Source organism: Mercenaria mercenaria, chromosome 7, assembly GCF_021730395.1.
Source record: "Mercenaria mercenaria strain notata chromosome 7, MADL_Memer_1, whole genome shotgun sequence".
Taxonomy (NCBI): Eukaryota; Metazoa; Mollusca; class Bivalvia; order Venerida; family Veneridae; genus Mercenaria; species Mercenaria mercenaria.
In genome coordinates this window covers 8,446,358-8,466,749 of record NC_069367.1, presented here as the reverse complement: position 1 = coordinate 8,466,749, position 20,392 = coordinate 8,446,358, and the positions used below count along the sequence as shown (strand labels likewise).

At 34.4% G+C, this 20,392-nt stretch overlaps 1 protein-coding gene across 1 annotated transcript in view; it reads left to right on the top strand.

Annotated features, from left to right (window-relative positions):
- The window catches only part of LOC123555003 (trafficking protein particle complex subunit 14-like), a 54,853-nt gene that overhangs the window by 17,012 nt on the left and 17,449 nt on the right, over window positions 1-20,392 (top strand). Inside the window, exons 2-4 of the mRNA XM_045345507.2 lie at window positions 13,274-13,487; window positions 14,967-15,053; window positions 20,032-20,143. Coding sequence (XP_045201442.2) covers window positions 13,274-13,487; window positions 14,967-15,053; window positions 20,032-20,143 — 413 coding nt within the window. The remainder of the gene's footprint in view (window positions 1-13,273; window positions 13,488-14,966; window positions 15,054-20,031; window positions 20,144-20,392) is intronic.

Sequence of the window (20,392 nt, the reverse complement as noted above, 5' to 3'; positions counted from 1 at the left end):
CATCATAGTTTTTGTGAACGAGTAAAATGGTAAAATCTGAAATTGAATATGAGTAATTTTACTCCTGAAAATTTGTAAATGTGAAAAAAAAAAACAGAAATCAGTTTTATAACATATTTCTTGGGTGTAACACCCATGGATTTGTTTGCTGTTCAATTTTAGTTCATAACTTTATCATGACATCACCGTACATCAGGGGTCCGTCCTAACTGACCAATCAGAGCACTGCATTTTAAAGTACCTAACAGTTTCCACTTGGGTATAACGAAGTATATTTACAATGAACATAGTGACTTTAGAAATAAATATACACTATTTCAGAAATCAAGATTTTTCACTGCAATTGCCCCAGATGATAGATACTACAAACAACAAAATTTTAAAGTTTCATTGAAATCTAATATGGATTTAAGGAGGTAGGTTACCTTGTTACAAGGGTAAATTCAAATTAGTTGAACCGCAGCATTCTTTTGTATTTCGTGTAATATGAAGTTTTAACTGCTACAATCTCAATTTTGTTTGTCTCTGTCCCTTCAAGTTCATTTTTTATCCAGGTTTGAAGAACATGACCCTCCAAAGGTATTTCATATTGAAAGAAGAAGGAAAATACGGATATTTAACACTTTTCAGTGTATTTTAATTTCATTGATATCCGTAGAAGTCTGCATAATTGATAATTTTACTAATATGCACGTTAGCTTTCTAATATAAGCTTAAAATGTATATGTCGCGGGGCTCGTGTTTCCATGGTAACGCATTTTCTCTCATTTTTAAACAACTATGTATAAAAATAGGGGTTTTCGACGGCTTCAGTGCCATTCTGTTAATGACCAACATGGAATATTTGGTAATATTATTAGCAAAATACCAAGCACTTTACATGGTACCCTATTTTTCTTAAAGTTTAAAGTAACCATGGCAACAGAGATGTTTAAAATAGCTTATATCTTGCTTTTTGTCGTAATTTCTTATTAAAAAGTATTGAATTAGATTGTCTTTCTAGTTGATGTAGCTTTAAAACATATTATTTCTAACGTAAGTTATATTTTCGTGTTATTTGCATTTATTCAAACAAATTTCACAGCTTAGAATACTTACAGCAGTACCCCTCGTCTGGAATTTTTCATGGAAAAATCGTTCAGCATGCTGCTATTATTGTCATGGATATTGTTGAAATGAAAATAAAAAGCCGAAGCTGTGTTTCTTAAATAGACCAGTGTCAACGCTTTTAAATTTTACATTTAGATACATAGGTCACGGGCTTCGTTTCCATGGTAACATCAATTCAATTCAAGAAACCACAATTTTCTACTGAAATTTGGAGAATTTTAGATCTTAGTTTTAGTACATAAGTAACAAATTATCAACGGAACCTGAAAAATAGGTATTACAAATCAAACTGCTAGATTTTCTATTTGAAAATGGCCGTAACAAGTAACCTTTCACCCAACTATATTCCAAATAACATTGCTTATCATCATGCATTTTCTTACATTCCGCATAATATTTCAATATAACTACATAAAAGAAGCAAAATATTGATTATTATTCAGAGCAAAAGACTCATAAAAAATATTTCAGCAAATAATGGTTATTTGAAAATAGTTAAAATAAAGAAAATGCACAGAGTTACGTACTTTCAAGGTAAAAAGCTATTAATTTTGCGCGGTAACTGGCACGTAACGTCATGACGTCAATGACGTCATTTTAAGGCAACATTGTTTTGAAGCGTTTCTGCGGCAATTTATTCATTATTTCTGCATTATTAAACCATAAAGCATCAGATCGAAGACAGGTTCATGATTTGTTTTCAGAAGAATGACTATACAAACACATTTAGTTTGTCGTAAACGTCGTCGTAAATCGTCACGTTAGCTTCCGGTTGGACATGCGCACATACAAATATGAAGGTAACCTACCTCCTTAATACCTTTATATCAGTTTAAAGTTTGAGATTTTACACAGAGAGTCTATGATAAAGTCCGAGTAAAATGTAATCATTACCCAAGTGAAATTGTTATCATTCTGCAATGTTTTGGACATGTTAAAATTATGAATTCAGCATTTAAGTTTTTGATTCTTTTTTCTCCCTTGGCTTGCTTTGGCTTCACACTCACTACCGAATCCAGTAGAAAATATTCACCTTTAACTGTTTTGGAGATAATTTTTTGTTGGTTTAAAGAATGTGTAGAGCGTTTGTTCACTTTTGACATTCTAAGAAAGAGACATTTTTGTTGTTTACGCCGCACTGGAAGTTGATATTTTATATGGACACCGCTTTAAAATACACTACTGTACCATCAATATAATAATTCACAACTGTTTAATTTACGCACACTGAGTGAATAATATTATAGTTTAACCTAGGTTTATAGAGTACCATTCAATGCATGTGAATGTTCAATGTGGGAGAATTAATGCTGACCGTGCTCTGTTACGTTAAGCATCCAGAGAATTCAGGTTTTGTTTACGCTAGTAAAAAGTCATCGCGTGCGTTTCTGTAATTTCATATATACGTTTTTATACGCTTAAAAATTATCAGACATGCGTATATGCATTATTTCAAAGCGTAATTTACGCTAATACGCTAATATGCATCTTATCTGGAGCCCTGCCATGATGCGAATATCCACAAAATGATTGTTAATCCTGTTCTAAAACCAGAAAAACATGATTTATGGTTCATTAGGCCTATGTATATTATGGGTCAATTGAACTAGCCTGGTTCAAAGGAACCAGCCTGGTTCAAAAAGACCATCTCTCTGACTTGTAGACAGTATGTTAATCAATGATTTATTTATTTAATGGAAAAAATGCCAATGAACTGACAATATTGCAAGCCTTACACAGGGCCTCCACTGGGCATCAGAATGTTGTAGCCACTGTTTGAGAGAAACTGCCCATTTGAAGCTGAATTGCTGAAATTTGGCCCCATTTTAATAAAATTATTGTCACCACTTTAAAAATCTGTAGCCAGTTCTTTGAACTTGTGGCATTTGGCTCCATTGGGGAACGGCAGAGGAGGCCATGTAACAATACATGCATTCAAATAGTAATTCATCAACAAACTATTCCTCAACACAAGCAGTGTGAACCCTATGCTCATAATTAGTGCACTGAATAAAGTTTTCGTAAGCCATGTCACAAGCTCAACATTGCCCAGGTGCTATTTCCTCTGCGTCGTCCCATTCAGACTGCATAAGTTATAATAAATTTCATCATTTTCTCCCTGAACACATGTTTTTTTTTTCTTTCAGCTTCTTTTTTGCATTACAAGCTGTTTCCTTTCTTTTTCCTCCTCTCCCCTTCCATTTCTTTTCATGTTCTCTTTCTTCTTAAGTTTTTCTTGTATTTCTTTATCTTTCTTTTCTCACTTCTCAAAAAGAAGTTTTCTGTAGACTGACAGGGATTTTAGGGCCGAATTTCGGCCCCTTCCCTTTTGCAGAAATTTTCTTTTTTTCCCAATTTTGAGGTTTAAATTTCCCAAATATATGCCAAAAAATACCAGTTTTGCAGTAATCTCAATTTTCTGGTTTCCGATTTTTTTGTTTTGATTCTTGTTCCTTATATTTAATCGAGTTAGCGAGTTCCTGTTTTAATTGAATAACCGCTCAGGTACTGATTCGATTAAATCTTGCGAATTGTTTTATGTTCCGTATATGTCACCGCTATCACATTTAATTGAGCTCGCCAATTTTTACGGGAAATGAAAATATATCGAGTTATAAACAGTCAGGGGTGTAACTGTCTCAAGTTATCGCACTTTATAACCCATTTGAGTTATTGCTTATATCTTCATAACTTGTTTCAGTTATCATAAAATATTACAAAGCCCTCCTGTGACAATTCCTCATTCTGAATGTGGCTAATGAAATTATTTCCTGAATCCTTGAACTCTTTATCTTTCCAGCTATGCAGTAAATTTTTTTACGCAAGGCTGATAAAGTTTTACGCAAAGGTTTAAAGCTATAAAACTCTTAGCATCCCATTTTGCTTATCAGGTCATGATCAGACTAAAAGAGAATTTGATTAAACACAGATTGCTACTTATTTCACTGTATAGGTCACTTTTTGAGAACAGCAAAAAGACTTTTTAGCTCAGCTTTTGTGATCGCGCTGCGTCCGTCCGTGCATGCATGCGTCCGTGCGTGCGTCTGTAAACTTTTGCTTGTGTCCACTCTAGAGGTCACATTTTAATAGGATCTTTATGAAAGTTGGTCTGACTCAGAATGTTCACCTTGATGATATCTAGGTCAAGTTCGAAACTGGGTCACGTGCCATCAAAAACTAGGTCAGTAGGTCTAAAAATAGAAAAACCTTGTGACCTCTCTAGAGGCCATATTTTTCACAAGTTCTTCATGAAAGTTGGTCAGAATGTTCACCTTGATGATATCTAGGTCAAGTTCGAAACTGGGTCACATGCCTTCAAAAACTAGGCCAGTAGGTCAAATAATAGAAAATCCTTGTGACCTCTGTGGAGGTCATATTTTTCATGGAATCTCCAGAAAATTGGTCAGAATGTTCATCTTGATGATATCTAGATCAAGTTCGAAACTGGGTTATGTCCGGTCCAAAACTAGGTCAGTAGGTCAAATAATAGAAAAACCTTGTGACCTCTGTAGAAGCCGTATTTTTCATTGGATCTGCATGAAAATTGATTAGAATGTTCACCTTGATGATATCTAGGTCAAGTCCGAAACTGGGTCACGTGCGGTCAAAAACTAAGTCAGTAGGTCTAAAAATAGAAAAACCTTGTGACCTCTCTAGAGGCCATATATTTCACAAGATCTTCATGAAAATTTGTCAGAATGTTCACCTTGATGATATCTCATGCTAATTGATTAAAATTTTGCTGCTTACAAGGTCAGCTGCCTCTGACATCTAACAGCTTATCATCACAGTATAAATTTACACCAATAAATCTGCAGATTTCTGAAGGTTTTGACCTGCACCTTTCCTGAAACCCTACTGTTTGGCGATATAACCTCAGCTTTATATGCAGTGTTTGGCAATGTTTTACTAGTGTTTAAAATGTTTTATAGTTCTGCACTTCACAACAAACTTCAGCTCGTTGTTATTTTAGAAAAAGGACATGATCTAGAAAAAATAGAAAACATGAAAAATTCTTACTGGTAATATTTTATAAGTTGTTAACATTGACTTTATGCATATTTGATCTTTTAATTCAATGTATTTAATTGTAAGGTCAGCATAGCTAGTGGCATGTATTCTAACTCTGTTGGGTTCTAGCATGCTAGAAAATTTGAAAGGCATGTTGCAAGGAAAATTTGAGATGTAAATGTCGGTGGACTGGAGAGTGCAGGAGGGGCTTCCACTAGAATGATTTTGGTTTAAATGACTTGTGACATGTTTCTTGTGTAGGACAAGATGGAAGTTAGAGTACAAACATATTCAAGTATTAAAAAAACTGTTGATAAAAATCATAGTCTTAAATGCCCTCCATTATTCATTTAGCGCCTGCCACAAAAATGTATTTCGAATAAAAGGGTTTTGTAAATCAAAGAAGCATTTGAGCCCCTTAGCCCCTGGAATGCTGGGCACGTTTGGTTCTGCCTTGGCGACCGGTGTAGATCATGATCAGCCTGCACATCCGTGCAGTCTGATCAAGATCTGCATTGTTTGCTATTCAGGTAGTATCTTTTTGGTAAGCACCCCTTTTAACAGTTAATGATACTGTCCAAATTGAAAGATGGACAAGTTAATTATAGAAATTTAGCAGGGTAAGGGTTAAAGGCTTTTAAATCTACACCAGGTGTTGTTTTATTTACCAGTTTTAGTTTTACGTTTTGTACATAACTGCATGTGGATTACTGAGCCTGTGGCTGTGCAAATGTTTCAAATAAAATCTTCTGATGCAAGATTACACATAAACCTGTAAATGTATTAGAATTTTGGCGATTTTAATCTATTTTAGAAACTTATCTGCATAGGTAGATCTTTCTTTAACAGATCAGACTAGCTTAAGTTTTTGTGGTAGAGGTTCATTTTACGCAAAAATGATAACAGATGGACAAAGAATGATCCCAATATGGCTATCCTTAAAAATGTTGTTTCCTGTGGTTTGATCAACCTAGAATTTTAGAGTTGAGTAGGTAATACATTTTTTTTTTCAATTTATTTCTCTCAGTCAATTCACAGCCAATTAAGATACAGACAGATATTGGGGTTACAATAGAGCAGATATTGTCAGAAGTAATTCTTATATTTTATATGACTTACTTGAAAAGCTAAACCATTTTTGAAATTAAATAAATGCATTTTGATAGAATATTTGACTGTTGTAGTAAAAACGTTACTTTCAAGAAGATTTGGAGCGAAATAAATTGATGGATTGGTCAGAGATCTGCAAACAGACATTTTTAGCTTGACGATTCGAAGAATAGTCTAGCTATTCTACTCACCCTGGCGTCGGCGTCACACCTTGGTTAAGTTTTTGCATGCAGGTACATACAGCTGTCATTTAAAGGCAAATAGCTTTGAAACTTATTTATTCTTTTTGTAGGTCAATTACCAACCTCACTGGGTCAAGTTCCATAACTCTAACATGTATTTTGAGCAAATTATGCCCCCTTTTGGACTTAGAAAATTCTGGTTAAAGTTTTACATGCAAGTTACTATCTCCAAAACTAATGCAGATATTGAATTGAAACTTCACATGTGTCTTCGGGGTTATAAAACAAGTTGATAGCACCAAGCCCTTTAACTCTGACCTTCATTTTGACCAAATTATGCCCCCTTTTGGACTTAGAAAATTCTGGTTAAAGTTTTGCGTGCAAGTACATACAACTATTTCTAAAAGGCATATAGATTTAAAACTTATTTTTTTCTTTTTCTAGATCAATTACCAACCTCACTGGGTCAAGTCCCATAACTCTGACATGTTTTTTGAGCAAATAATGCCCCCTTTTGGACTAAGAAAATTCTGGTTAAAGTTTTGCATGCAAGTACATACAGCTATTACTAAAAGGCATATAGATTGGAAAGTTATTTTTTCTTTTTCTAGATCAATTACCTACCTCACTGGGTCAAGTCCCATAACTCTGACATGTATTTTGGCCAAATTATGCCCCCTTTTGGACTAAGAAAATCCTGGTTAAAGTTTTACATGCAAGTTACTATCTCCAAAACTAATGCAGATATTGAATTGAAACTTCACATGTGTCTTCGGGGTTATAAAACTAGTCGATAGCACCAAGTCCCATAACTCTGACCTCATTTTGGCCAAATTATGCCCCCTTTTGGACTTAGAAAATTCTGGTTAAATTTTTGCGTGCAAGTACATACAGCTATTACTAAAAGGCATATAGATTGGAAACTTATTTTTTCTTTTTCTAGATCAATTACCTACCTCACTGGGTCAAGTCCCATAACTCTGACATGTATTTTGGCCAAATTATGCACCCTTTTGGACTTAGAAAACCCTGGTTAAAGTTTTACATGCAAGTTACTATGTCCAAAACTAATGCAGATATTAAATTGAAACTTCACATGTGTCCTTGGGGTTATAAAACTAGTTGATAGAATCAAGTCCCATAACTCTGACTTGTATTTTTGGCAAATTAAGCCCCCTTTTGGACTTAGAAAATTCTGGTTAAAGTTTTGCGTGCAAGTTACTATCTCCAAAACTAATGCATATATTGAATTGAAACTTCACATGTGTCTTCGGGGTTATAAAACTAGTTGATAGCACCAAGCCCCATAACTCTGACCTTCATTTTGACCAAATTATGCCCCCTTTTGGACTTAGAAAATTCTGGTTAAAGTTTTGCGTGCAAGTACATACAGCTATTACTAAAAGGCATATAGATTGGAAACTTATTTTTTCTTTTTCTAGATCAATTACCTACCTCACTGGGTCAGGTCCCATAACTCTGACATGTATTTTGGCCAAATTATGCACCCTTTTGGACTAAGAAAACCCTGGTTAAAGTTTTACATGCAAGTTACTATGTCCAAAACTAATGCAGATATTAAATTGAAACTTCACATGTGTCCTTGGGGTTATAAAACTAGTTGATAGAATCAAGTCCCATAACTCTGACTTGTATTTTGGGCAAATTAAGCCCCCTTTTGGACTTAGAAAATTCTGGTTAAAGTTATTCTGGTTAAAGTTTTGCGTGCAAGTTACTATCTCCAAAACTAATGCATATATTGAATTGAAACTCCACATGTGTCTTCGGGGTTATAAAACTAGTTGATAGCACCAAGTCCCATAACTCTGACCTTCAATTTGACCAAATTATGCCCCCTTTTGGACTTAGAAAATTCTGGTTAAAGTTTTGCATGCAAGTACATACAGCTATTACTAAAAGGCATATAGGTTGGAAACTTATTTTTTCTTTTTCTAGATCAATTACCTACCTCACTGGGTCAAGTCCCATAACTCTGACATGTATTTTGGCCAAATTATGCCCCATTTTGGACTAAGAAAATCCTGGTTAAAGTTTTACATGCAAGTTACTATCTCCAAAACTAATGCAGATATTGAATTGAAACTTCACATGTGTCTTCGGGGTTATAAAACTAGTTGATAGCACCAAGCCCCATAACTCTGACCTTCATTTTGACCAAATTATGCCCCCTTTTGGACTTAGAAAATTCTGGTTAAAGTTTTGCGTGCAAGTACATACAGCTATTACTAAAAGGCATATAGATTGGAAACTTATTTTTTCTTTTTCTAGATCAATTACCTACCTCACTGGGTCAGGTCCCATAACTCTGACATGTATTTTGGCCAAATTATGCACCCTTTTGGACTTAGAAAACCCTGGTTAAAGTTTTACATGCAAGTTACTATGTCCAAAACTAATGCAGATATTAAATTGAAACTTCACATGTGTCCTTGGGGTTATAAAACTAGTTGATAGAATCAAGTCCCATAACTCTGACTTGTATTTTGGGCAAATTAAGCCCCCTTTTGGACTTAGAAAATTCTGGTTAAAGTTATTCTGGTTAAAGTTTTGCGTGCAAGTTACTATCTCCAAAACTAATGCATATATTGAATTGAAACTCCACATGTGTCTTCGGTGTTATAAAACTAGTTGATAGCACCAAGTCCCATAACTCTGACCTTCAATTTGACCAAATTATGCCCCCTTTTGGACTTAGAAAATTCTGGTTAAAGTTTTGCGTGCAAGTACATACAGCTATTACTAAAAGGCATATAGGTTGGAAACTTATTTTTTCTTTTTCTAGATCAATTACCTACCTCACTGGGTCAAGTCCCATAACTCTGACATGTATTTTGGCCAAATTATGCCCCCTTTTGGACTAAGAAAATCCTGGTTAAAGTTTTACATGCAAGTTACTATCTCCAAAACTAATGCAGATATTGAATTGAAACTTCACATGTGTCTTCGGGGTTATAAAACTAGTCGATAGCACCAAGTCCCATAACTCTGACCTTCATTTTGGCCAAATTATGCCCCCTTTTGGACTTAGAAAATTCTGGTTAAATTTTTGCGTGCAAGTACATACAGCTATTACTAAAAGGCATATAGATTGGAAACTTATTTTTTCTTTTTCTAGATCAATTACCTACCTCACTGGGTCAAGTCCCATAACTCTGACATGTATTTTGGCCAAATTATGCACCCTTTTGGACTAAGAAAACCCTGGTTAAAGTTTTACATGCAAGTTACTATGTCCAAAACTAATGCAGATATTAAATTGAAACTTCACATGTGTCCTTGGGGTTATAAAACTAGTTGATAGAATCAAGTCCCATAACTCTGACTTGTATTTTGGGCAAATTAAGCCCCCTTTTGGACTTAGAAAATTCTGGTTAAAGTTTTGCGTGCAAGTACATACAGCTATTACCAAAAGGCATATAGCTTTGAATCTTATTTATTCTTTTTCAAGGTAAATTACAAACCTCACTGGGTCAAGTTCCATAACTCTTAACATGTGTTTTGAGCAGATTATGCCCCCTTTTGGACTTAGAAAATTCTGGTTAAAGTTTACATGCAAGTTACTATTTCCAAAACTAATGCAGATATTGAATTGAAACTTAACATGTTTCTTCAGGGTTATAAAACTAGTTGATAGCATCAAGTCCCATAACTCTGATATGCATTTTGGTCAAATCATGTCCCCTTTCGAACTTAAAACTCTTTTGATAATTAACATTTTGGGTAATAATTTCCTGCTTCTGTGACAATATTTCGAATAGTCGAGCTTGGCTGTCTTACGGACAGCTCTTGTTTTAGTTTAAACTGTATTTATTTCCACAAATTGTATATACAAACATGAGTACTATATTTAAATTAACAAAGTTTGATAAAAAGACATACATCAATCAAAATAGTACAAACAAACAAACAAAGAAATTTTCAATCGAATGAAACATTTTTTTAGCTCGACTATTCGAAGAATAGTCTAGCTATTCTACTCACCCTGGCGTCGGCGTCGGCGTCACACCTTGGTTAAGTTTTTGCATGCAAGTACATACAGCCATCAATGAAAGGCATATAGCTTTGAAACTTATTTCTTCTTTTTCTAGGTCAATTACCAACCTCTCTGGGTCAAGTCCCATAACTCTGACATGTATTTTGAGCAATTATGCCCCCTTTTGGACTTAGAAAATTCTGGTTAAAGTTTTGCGTGCAAGTACATACAACTATTTCTAAAAGGCATATAGATTTGAAACTTATTTTTCCTTTTTCTAGATCAATTACCAACCTCACTGGGTCAAGACCCATAACTCTGACATGTATTTTGAGCAAATTATGCCCCCTTTTAGACTTAGAAAATTTTGGTTAAAGTTTTACATGCAAGTTTCTATCTCCAAAACTAATGCAGATATTGATTTGAAACTTCACATGTGTCTTCGGGGTTATAAAGCTAGTTGATAGCAGCAAGTCCCATAACTCTGACTTTCATTTTGGCCAAATTATGCCCCCTTTTGGACTTAGAAAATTCTGGTTAAAGTTTTGCGTGCAAGTACATACAACTATTTCTAAAAGGCATATAGATTTAAAACTTATTTTTTTCTTTTTCTAGATCAATTACCAACCTCACTGGGTCAAGTCCCATAACTCTGACATGTTTTTTGAGCAAATAATGCCCCCTTTTAGACTTAGAAAATTTTGGTTAAAGTTTTACATGCAAGTTATTATCTCCAAAACTAATGCAGATATTGATTTGAAACTTCACATGTGTCTTCGGGGTTATAAAACTAGTTGATAGGATCAAGTCCCATAACTCTGACCTTCATTTTGGCCAAATTATGCCCCCTTTTGGACTTAGAAAATTCTGGTTAAAGTTTTGCGTGCAAGTACATACAGCTATTACTAAAAGGCATATAGATTTGAAACTTATTTTTTCTTTTTCTAGATCAATTACTTACCTCACTGGATCAAGTCCCATAACTCTGGCATGTATTTTGGGCAAATTATGCCCCCTTTTGGACTTTGTAAATTCTGGTTAAAGTTTTGCGTGCAAGTTTCTATCTCTAAAACTAATGCAGATATTGAATTGAAACTTCTCATGTGCCTTCGGGGTTATAAAACTAGTTGATAGCAGCAAATCCCATAACTGATATGCATTTTGGTCAAATTATTCCCCCTTTTGAACTTAAAACTCTTTTGATATTTAACTTTTTTGGGTAATATTTCAAATAGTCGAGCTTGGCTGTCTTACGGACAGCTCTTGTTAAAGATAGCACTTAGCTTTGGGCTATAGATCTAACAAATTGAACTGTTCACATTTGTTAAAATGGTTTGAAAAATTGATATCTGAACAGTAATTCTATGTTTAATCCAAATATTGTGATTGCATCCTCGTGCATGTCATAAAGTTCCTTGTGCATGTCATAAAGTTCCTTGTGCATGTCATAAAGTCGGACTTGGTTCTTTTCACTGTGTTGAACAATTCGCAGAACATGCCCACTTTACCACCTAGCGGCACATTGAAGGCCATGTGTGGCACTAGCACGGACACTCTGATCCTCATGATGAACAACAGGGTCACCATAATTCCGGACTTTTTGAGTTTGGACACATGAATTCGCATCAATATCACTTTGAAGCATTAAAATGGGGCTAAAACCTGTTTTGCCGCATGCAATGTAATCAAAAAATATTTTTCGAAATTTTAATGTACATGTGGGCTGGTGAATTTTTTCTCTCGAGAATGAAATCGTTGATGCGGGCGTTCCGATGAACGATATATCAATTTGGTATGGCCTATGTGGGGGACATTGGTGACTGCTACAAATTCTTGTTATCCTAATACTTCACCAAGCTTCAACAAATACCTGTAAATACTTTGACAGTTGGCAGTAAATCAGTCATTGTTACAGTATATTGTACGATTTTAACACATAAGTTTGCTTCCTAGCACAATTACAACCTGTTATTGTTGACTAATTATGTTAATAGGTGTTAAAATTTGTACATTACAATGTGTATATTAAATTTTTAATGTCCGGAAAAAAAATTGGGCAGCAGTATGAAAACACGTTCTTTTTCTTTAGGCCTAATATAAAAGTAGAGTTTTAACTGAGGGAGTCTATGATAAAGTCCAAGTAAAATGTAGCCTTTACTAAAGTGAAATTGGTGTCAAACCCAACATCCCAGCTAGAAACTGTTCATAACTGTTAGAGCCCCCATGCAAAGGTCTGACACCAGAAAAATTATATACATTTTTTAATGCATTAATCACTAGGTAATGTCTCCAAAGTTTTTAAAGAAGGCCCATTGATAAGGCAAAAAGAAGGAGTTAGATGATTAGTAACTGTCATCTTCATAATCACTGATTTGACAGGACTAAAAGAACGAAAAAACTTCATTGTACCCTACATAGTTTTTAGTTGAGACCGTTGGCAGTTGCCATAAACATTTTTAGCTTGCTTATTTTAAGAGTTAAGGGGGCTGTTGTACTCGTCGAAGGCATCGCTGTAGCCGTTGTCATGGCATTCAGGTTAAAAGTTTTATGGCAAGCTTTCCAGTTTCAAAGTATCTTAACTACTGTCTGTATTATAATCAAACGTCACATAAGAATTAGTCTTGTTAGGTGGCAGACATTTGATAGTTTAGGGTCAGGTATTTTAAAGGTCAAGTCCACTTGGATTCCCCTCTTTCCCCCACCCCCACTTTCAATCAGTTGGGCAGTCCTTCCTTCAATTCTTGTTTTATTTAGGCCATACAGCTTAACGAAACACAGTTTTATCAAACTTTGAATAAAAAAGCAAACATTTGAAAACAGAAAAATCCTGTTAGTGTAAGAAAAATCTTTCATTATTTTACAACAGACAGAGGCGTTCCTGTCGGAGGATAAATGCTTCTACCATGTTCCATTGGAAGTTAGAATTCTGGACATTCCCAGTCACTGCAAGAATGCCGAGATTTGCGTACATGTGAGACCGTCTAGCAAGTTAGGTCCATCATGGCTCAGTAGTCCTACTAAACCAGAGTCACCAAGTGTGGATGATGAAGACCTGTCTGCACAAACCACAGGAAAGATGGGTAAAATACTTTGATATTCTTTACTTTTTCGGGGAATGAAATTTCAAGGTAATGGCTAGGGCTATCATTAAAAAACAACATTTGTTTGAAAATTGCTGTGACCCAACTTTTTCTTCCCTGCCAGTCAAATGATTCTTTTTCTCCCTAGATTATATGCAGAAAGAAAAATATCCCTTCCTGCCTACGCAATTTTTTAACTACAGCCCAGTTAACTACTTTATATGGATATGAATTTGTGGATTTAAACATACAACAAAATATATGATAATTGTCTTTGAAAATTTGGATGGAATTTCGTGGTTTGGTGTAATTGCGAAGTCTTCAAAGATATTCCCCAAAAAATTATCAATGAAGTCACAGTATATAATTACATGTATATGAAATGAGTTCAGCAATGTTTAAATTGTGTATATGTATGGTATGGGCGAACAGATCCACTCATTACTGAAAAAAGTGACTGCTTTTCCCAGTTCACGACCTGAGAATACCCGAAACGACTGGAAAAAAAAAAAAGAACTGCCAAAAAACTTGAGTAAGTGCAGAGGTCTTTTATCATATGGCTTTAAGCCTTCAAGTTCAACCTTGACTCTCAGCCAGTGAACAATATCTGTACCACAGCCAGAAAAAGATTATCCAAAAAGGGTCAGAGATCTCTCATTGATTGAGGCGGAGAAGTTTCAAATAATAGAAAAATTCAAACAAATGACAAATAAGTGTATATTGGCAGTCCTGGCAAAAGAGTTCAAAGACTTGTCTGACATTCAGTCAGAAGACCCAGGTTAATCTAGGATGACCAGACCCTCAGCGTCAGACTTAGACATTTTTTGTCGGACAGGTCCGATTGTCCACCATGATTTTGCCATAACTCAAACTGGTTTAAGGGTATTTTAACCCTCAAAATGAGAGTTGGTTGGCATGCCATTTATTCTTGTTTGAGCCACACTTTGGGCGTTGAATTCTTTGTGTGAGGAAACCATCCAGTTGGCTTATGGAAAGTTGATAGTTATGCCCAGGTGCCTGCACGTTGAGAAATACCCTAATGCATGGAGGGGCACATGTGGTCTTCCTCCACCATCAAAGCTGGAAAGTCGCCATAACGACCTATAATTGTGTCGATGCAATGTTAAACAAAATAGATAAATAGATATTCTTTTCCAAATAAGTGAATATAGCAATACCAGTTAATCTAACTTTTAACAAATGAATGTTATTTTAACAAATGTTTCCAAAGTACAAAATACATGTATAAATCAGTTCTGACCCTTTTTCTTCCCCCCTCCCCCCACCAAACACACAAACCGAAAACAAAATTCCTTCAAGATGAAAGAAGAAACAAGGGTTTCATCTCAAATTTGAAGTTACTAACTTAAAGGTCAGTCAACCCTAAACATGTGGCTTTATCAGTATTTATTGTAATGCAACAGATTGAGAATTTTATGAAAGAAAATGACACCAATCAAACTGCTACATCTGTTACAGTGTCACAGGTAGTGAGGGTTATACAGCCACCAGAGATATCAGTTCAGCAATGTCATGTTGGAAATCAGGAAATAATCTTTCTTAAAGGTATGTTTATATACATATTTATTTAATTAATATGATTTTTTTGAATATTTTGCATTAATTTTTAATCCTTTCGGGTGATATGTTCATCAAATTTTGACTAACATTTACTCGTTAAGTATATTCTACCTTGATTTAGTCAAAGATTTCATGAATAGTTTTTCAGTCATTCAAAAAGGATCCATTATTCAGTAAAAAATATTGTGAGGCATGTTCTTGCTGTGTAGTTCAATTGTACAAACTGTTAACCTGTTCATTACGTGCATTTAATGAATGACTTTAATACAGGGTTCGCACAGGCCTTGAAAAGTCCTTGAATTCGATGGTAGTCCTTGAAAACTCCATGAAAACAAAGAAGTATAAAATACACAGAATGGCAACTGGCTGTAATCTCGCGTGAGCTCGTGTCAGAGCGTGATTCGGCGTTATCTTACTTAAAAACAAACATCGGCGAGCATGGAGTTACAATTTGTACCTTTAAAACTACATTTAAAATACATGTTAGCTTCTAAAACAAAATTAGTTTAATGTGAAATGGTCTTAAGACACGAAGTACACGTTTTTTTTTGCCATCGAAAGAAGCGTGGTCATACGGTGATAATTATTTTACCGATGAATAATTGCTTCTGCATACAAGATGGTGCGTGGAGAAAGCACCACTTTTGGTAAACGAGATCTCGTTTTTTTGTCACGGGAGGTTGGCGAGATTTGCTCTATATGCCTTTCAAGTTGCCAATCTATTTATTTTTATAGCTCTTTGTTGAAAATGACAAAAACCCTAAAAAAACCTGGAAAAGTACTTGAATTTTGAAAAAAACTCCTTGAATTTGACCTTTCACTCCTTGAAAATATTCTTTCCGTAACTTTGCTTTGCAAAAGGAATTTAAGGCTTAAAATAAATTGGAGAAAATGAAAATAAATTCGTGAAATTGCAGGATCGGGTCACTCGTATGCTATTATAGTGGTCTACGGCCACACTTTATCGATATTTACAGAGTGCGAATCTTGGACGTTTCGACCCCAAGACATTTCGACCCCAAGACATTTCAACCCCAAAATTTAATTTTCTTGGACAATTCGACCCCAAAGACATTTCGACCCCTCAGAAATAGTTGTATGTTTTCATTTTATATTTCTTCCATTTTGCATATTTTAGAAAATATGAATATATAGATCTATATAAATATTCTATTTTTAAATGAATCATACACAAAATACATGTCAGTGAATGAACCGCGCTGACCGGAAAGGACCGGCCGTATGTTTATTATTGGAACTAATTGAATTATTTCTTCATGTTTAATTTGATAATTTAAGAAGAAAATATATTGTGAAAAGTCAGTTTTTAAAAGAATTATATCATGTTTATATATGAATATAAAAACGTTTACTGCATTTACTGCCAAAGCACAATTAATGTCCTTTGAATATATGCGGCGTAACAAACACGCGCCTCTGATTAGTCCTGATAGAGTTTGATTATCACACCTATTGATTATATCAATTAATCAGTATATTTGTAAGCACACACAAGTGACATGTGACAAATAATGTCTAACAAGGTAAGTACAGTTAAATATTATAAGCTTTTATTTAATTTAAAACTTCGTATAAAAACGTTTTGCGCATTTTATTTTCCTTTTGTAAATTAATTATTTTTTTGAGATATGATTGAATTCTATCATTAACCCTAAAAATATGATTTATTAAAGAAATACCTGTGTACATTAGAGAATTTTAGGACATGGAAATTTCGAATGCACAAATTTCAAGTGCGCACGCCGATTTTCAATCATGTACAAGACGTAACGCGCAAAAGTATTTTAATTTCCTTTTGAAAAAAAAAAAATAAATATGATATATATGTTTGAATTCAGTCATAAATCACTTCGAAAATACCATTTGTTGAAGAAATAAGGGTGTATTTCGGTTATGGCAATTTCCCGCGTGGTCGTCGAATTTCAATCTCTTATAAAATCGTTTTGCGTTAAAGAATTTTATTTATCCTTCTGAAACTTATTATTTATATTATACACGAATGGTTTCTGCAATAAACCCTACAAAAATACCATTTATTAATAAAATAAGGGTGTATTTCGGTAATGTGTGATCGAAATAGCTTGAAGTTGTTAAAATCATACTTTTAAAATCATACTTAAAATCACGTGTGTTTGCTAAAATATTTAATATAGAAAAAAGTAATACGGCTGCCACATTTTTTCCTTACAGATATGAAATATGATAATTTTTTCCCCGTTTTTTACAGAACAGTACTCACATATTCTTATATTTTGCAGTAATGGGGATTTCGTGTTTGATATTTTACAACTGGAAGGAATGTCGTTCATAGAAAAGAAAAGAGCAGTTTGTAAATAACAAAAATCATATTAAGCAAATACTTTATGTGTGCGTCAGAATCGCTTACGAAAATAACATTAAATTCGAAAATAAGAAATATGTTGTTTAATTTCCTATTGTTTTCTTTACATTTTCGTCCAAATTAAAGATAATGTTGACACATGTTTATAAATATCCGATGTCACCACAATCGCTTAATTGATTGTTAATTGCAATGCGCACTGCAGATAAATATACACGTGCTGTATATTAACAAACAATTAATCAAGGTGTGATAATCCAATCAAAAGATCACGTTTTTCTTATTATGATTTTAATATCAATATAATGAGGATGGTGACATCTTAAACTTCTTTGAGTTACATTATAATTATTTATATTTGGTTGAATCCCATAGAAATGAGATTCATATATCTTTCACCAAAAAAGAAAAAAAAAAGAAAATCAAATAAAAACAAATAAATATATAAAGAGGTATTAAAGATGTGACTTTAATAGTTATTTTCATAATTAAAATCAGCGAAATCGGCCCCTGATTTAAAAATCTTTTATTTTTAATATAGCCGTGTACTAAAATAGTCTTTAAGATGATTTGAAAATATAAATAAACACCAAGTATTAAAATATATTATATGAAGGTTATTTTAAGATAGATAATCAGAACGATTTGTTCATAAATTATGTACGTAATAAACGCGGCTGATACATAAATCCCGATATTTTCGTTAATAAAAAAAAATAATTTATAAATGATGGATTATTTCGTTATTTTGAGATAAAAATCACTCATTTTTCATATGAATGCATGTACTAATATAGTCTTTGAGAAATTAAAAAGAATTTTAGAAAATAAAGAAATTTAGACTAATATGGCTCATTTTCGTAAAAAAATTCGCGAAAATAACCGTATTTTAACATTTTAATTGGTAATTCAGCGTTATTACATTTTGAAATTGCTCAATTAACTATAGATTAAAGCTTAATTATAATAATGACGGCATTCTTAGATGTTTTCAGGCATATCATTGAATGGGGTCGAAATGTCCAAGGAGTTGGGGTTGAAATGTCTTGGGGTCGAATTGTCTCTTGGGGTTGAAATGTCTTGGGGTCGAAATGTCTTGCTAGCACAGAGTGCTATTTCTACTATATCACCGTTTGCATGTTTCCGTTTCCGTTTAAAAAAGTACGGGGAATAATAACTCGCAATTTTTAGCTATTTGCGAGTGTTTCCAGTGAATTAAAATGAGTAAGAAAAATAAACATGTTTACTCAAGTAAGCGGGAGACAAAAGACGAATATAAACAGTGGCTTAAGCCCTATAGAGCAGACAGAAAGAAGTGTATTTGTACGTCGTGTGACAAAATTTTGAGGTATCATTAGTAGGAGTGCGCTAAAAAATCACAAGAAAAGCGATAAACCTCAGCAAAATAGTGAATCACATCAATCTAATAATCGAATTATGTCATTTCAAAGGTGTGACAAGTGATGGTTGTTTTATTTTTGCATTACGTAATAAAAGTTGTTCAGATTAGGTCGTGGTTTTGAAAAAAAATAGTGCTTGAAAAATTGTAAAAAGTCCTTGAAAAGTACTTGAATTTTGTCTCTGATATTCTGTATGAACCATGTAATATAATAAATGTATTGGAGGAAAGTACAAAGGTATAGCAGGTCAGGGGTTTTGATCCACCGACTTTGGGATCAAAATTTGGCCAAATAAGTATCTCTGTTTTTCCCCATACAAGTCAAATTTTTCCCTAGCAGTAGTACAAATCAGTACCTTAAAAAAAACCAAACATTTTCCGATAAATATATGGAATCCTGTATTGGTTTGTGTTTGTTTACCAGTGCACACCTACTCTTGGAATTTTGTTTATCTACACCAGGTTGACATTGACCAAAATGTCACACAATCTGAAATCGTACATGAAGAGTATAGATAAATAAGTGTTTCTTGCAGTAAGATAGTCATATTGTTCTGTTGGCATGCTCTGAGGAAACTGCATGATGCAAGTGGAGATACTTTTATTTGAAATGTGACCTGTATTACAGTAAATGCTTGTGATGAAAATTTACCCATTTTTTCTTGGAATTGCCATCAGGTAGAGCTGCATCCCCTTTCCCCATTTTTACTTGAAATTGCTGTTGGTTAGAGTTGTGTCCCCTTCCCCATTTTTGCTTGAAATTGCCATTGGTTAGAGCTGTGTCCCCTTCCCCATTTTTACTTGAAATTGCCGTTGGTTAGAGCTGTGTCCCCTTCCCCACTTGAAATTGCCGTTGGTTAAAGCTGTGTCCCCTTCCCCATTTTTGCTTGAAATTGCCGTTGGTTAAAGCTGTGTCCCCTTCCCCATTTTTGCTTGAAATTGCTGTTGGTTAAGCTGTGTCCCCTTCCCCATTTTGCTTGAAATTGCCGTTGGTTAGAGCTGTGTCCCCTTCCCCATTTTTGCTTGAAATTGCAATTGGTTTTGAGGCTCTAAGAGCTGCATCTCCTTTCCCCCATCACCAGATTTTTACTTTTAACATACATGTGGCTCTGTCAGTTGTGTTATTTCTTCTCTGGTGTTTATATGATGGAAAGTATTTTAATCTTAGCCAAGGCAAGCAGAATACTTCCAATTTCTTTCAGTGAAAAATACCACACCTTACGCAGTGAATGTAGAAGGGTGTGAAATATTGCCTGAATGTTGTCCTAAGTCAGCGGCCGGCAGCCAGTACTGTAGCAGCAGACCTGAAGCCACGTAAGCAAATATGGAAAATTTCTTCTTGATACTTTTTAGCTCATCTGATTTTTAGCTCACCTGTCACAAAGTGACAAGGTGAGCTTTTGTGATCGCGCGGTGTCCGTCGTCTGTGCGTCCGTAAACTTTTGCTTGTGACCACTCTAGAGGTCACATTTTCTGTGGAATCTTTATGAAAATTGGTCAGAATGTTCACCTTGATGATATCTAGGTCAAGTTCGAAACTGGGTCACGTGCCATTAAAAACTA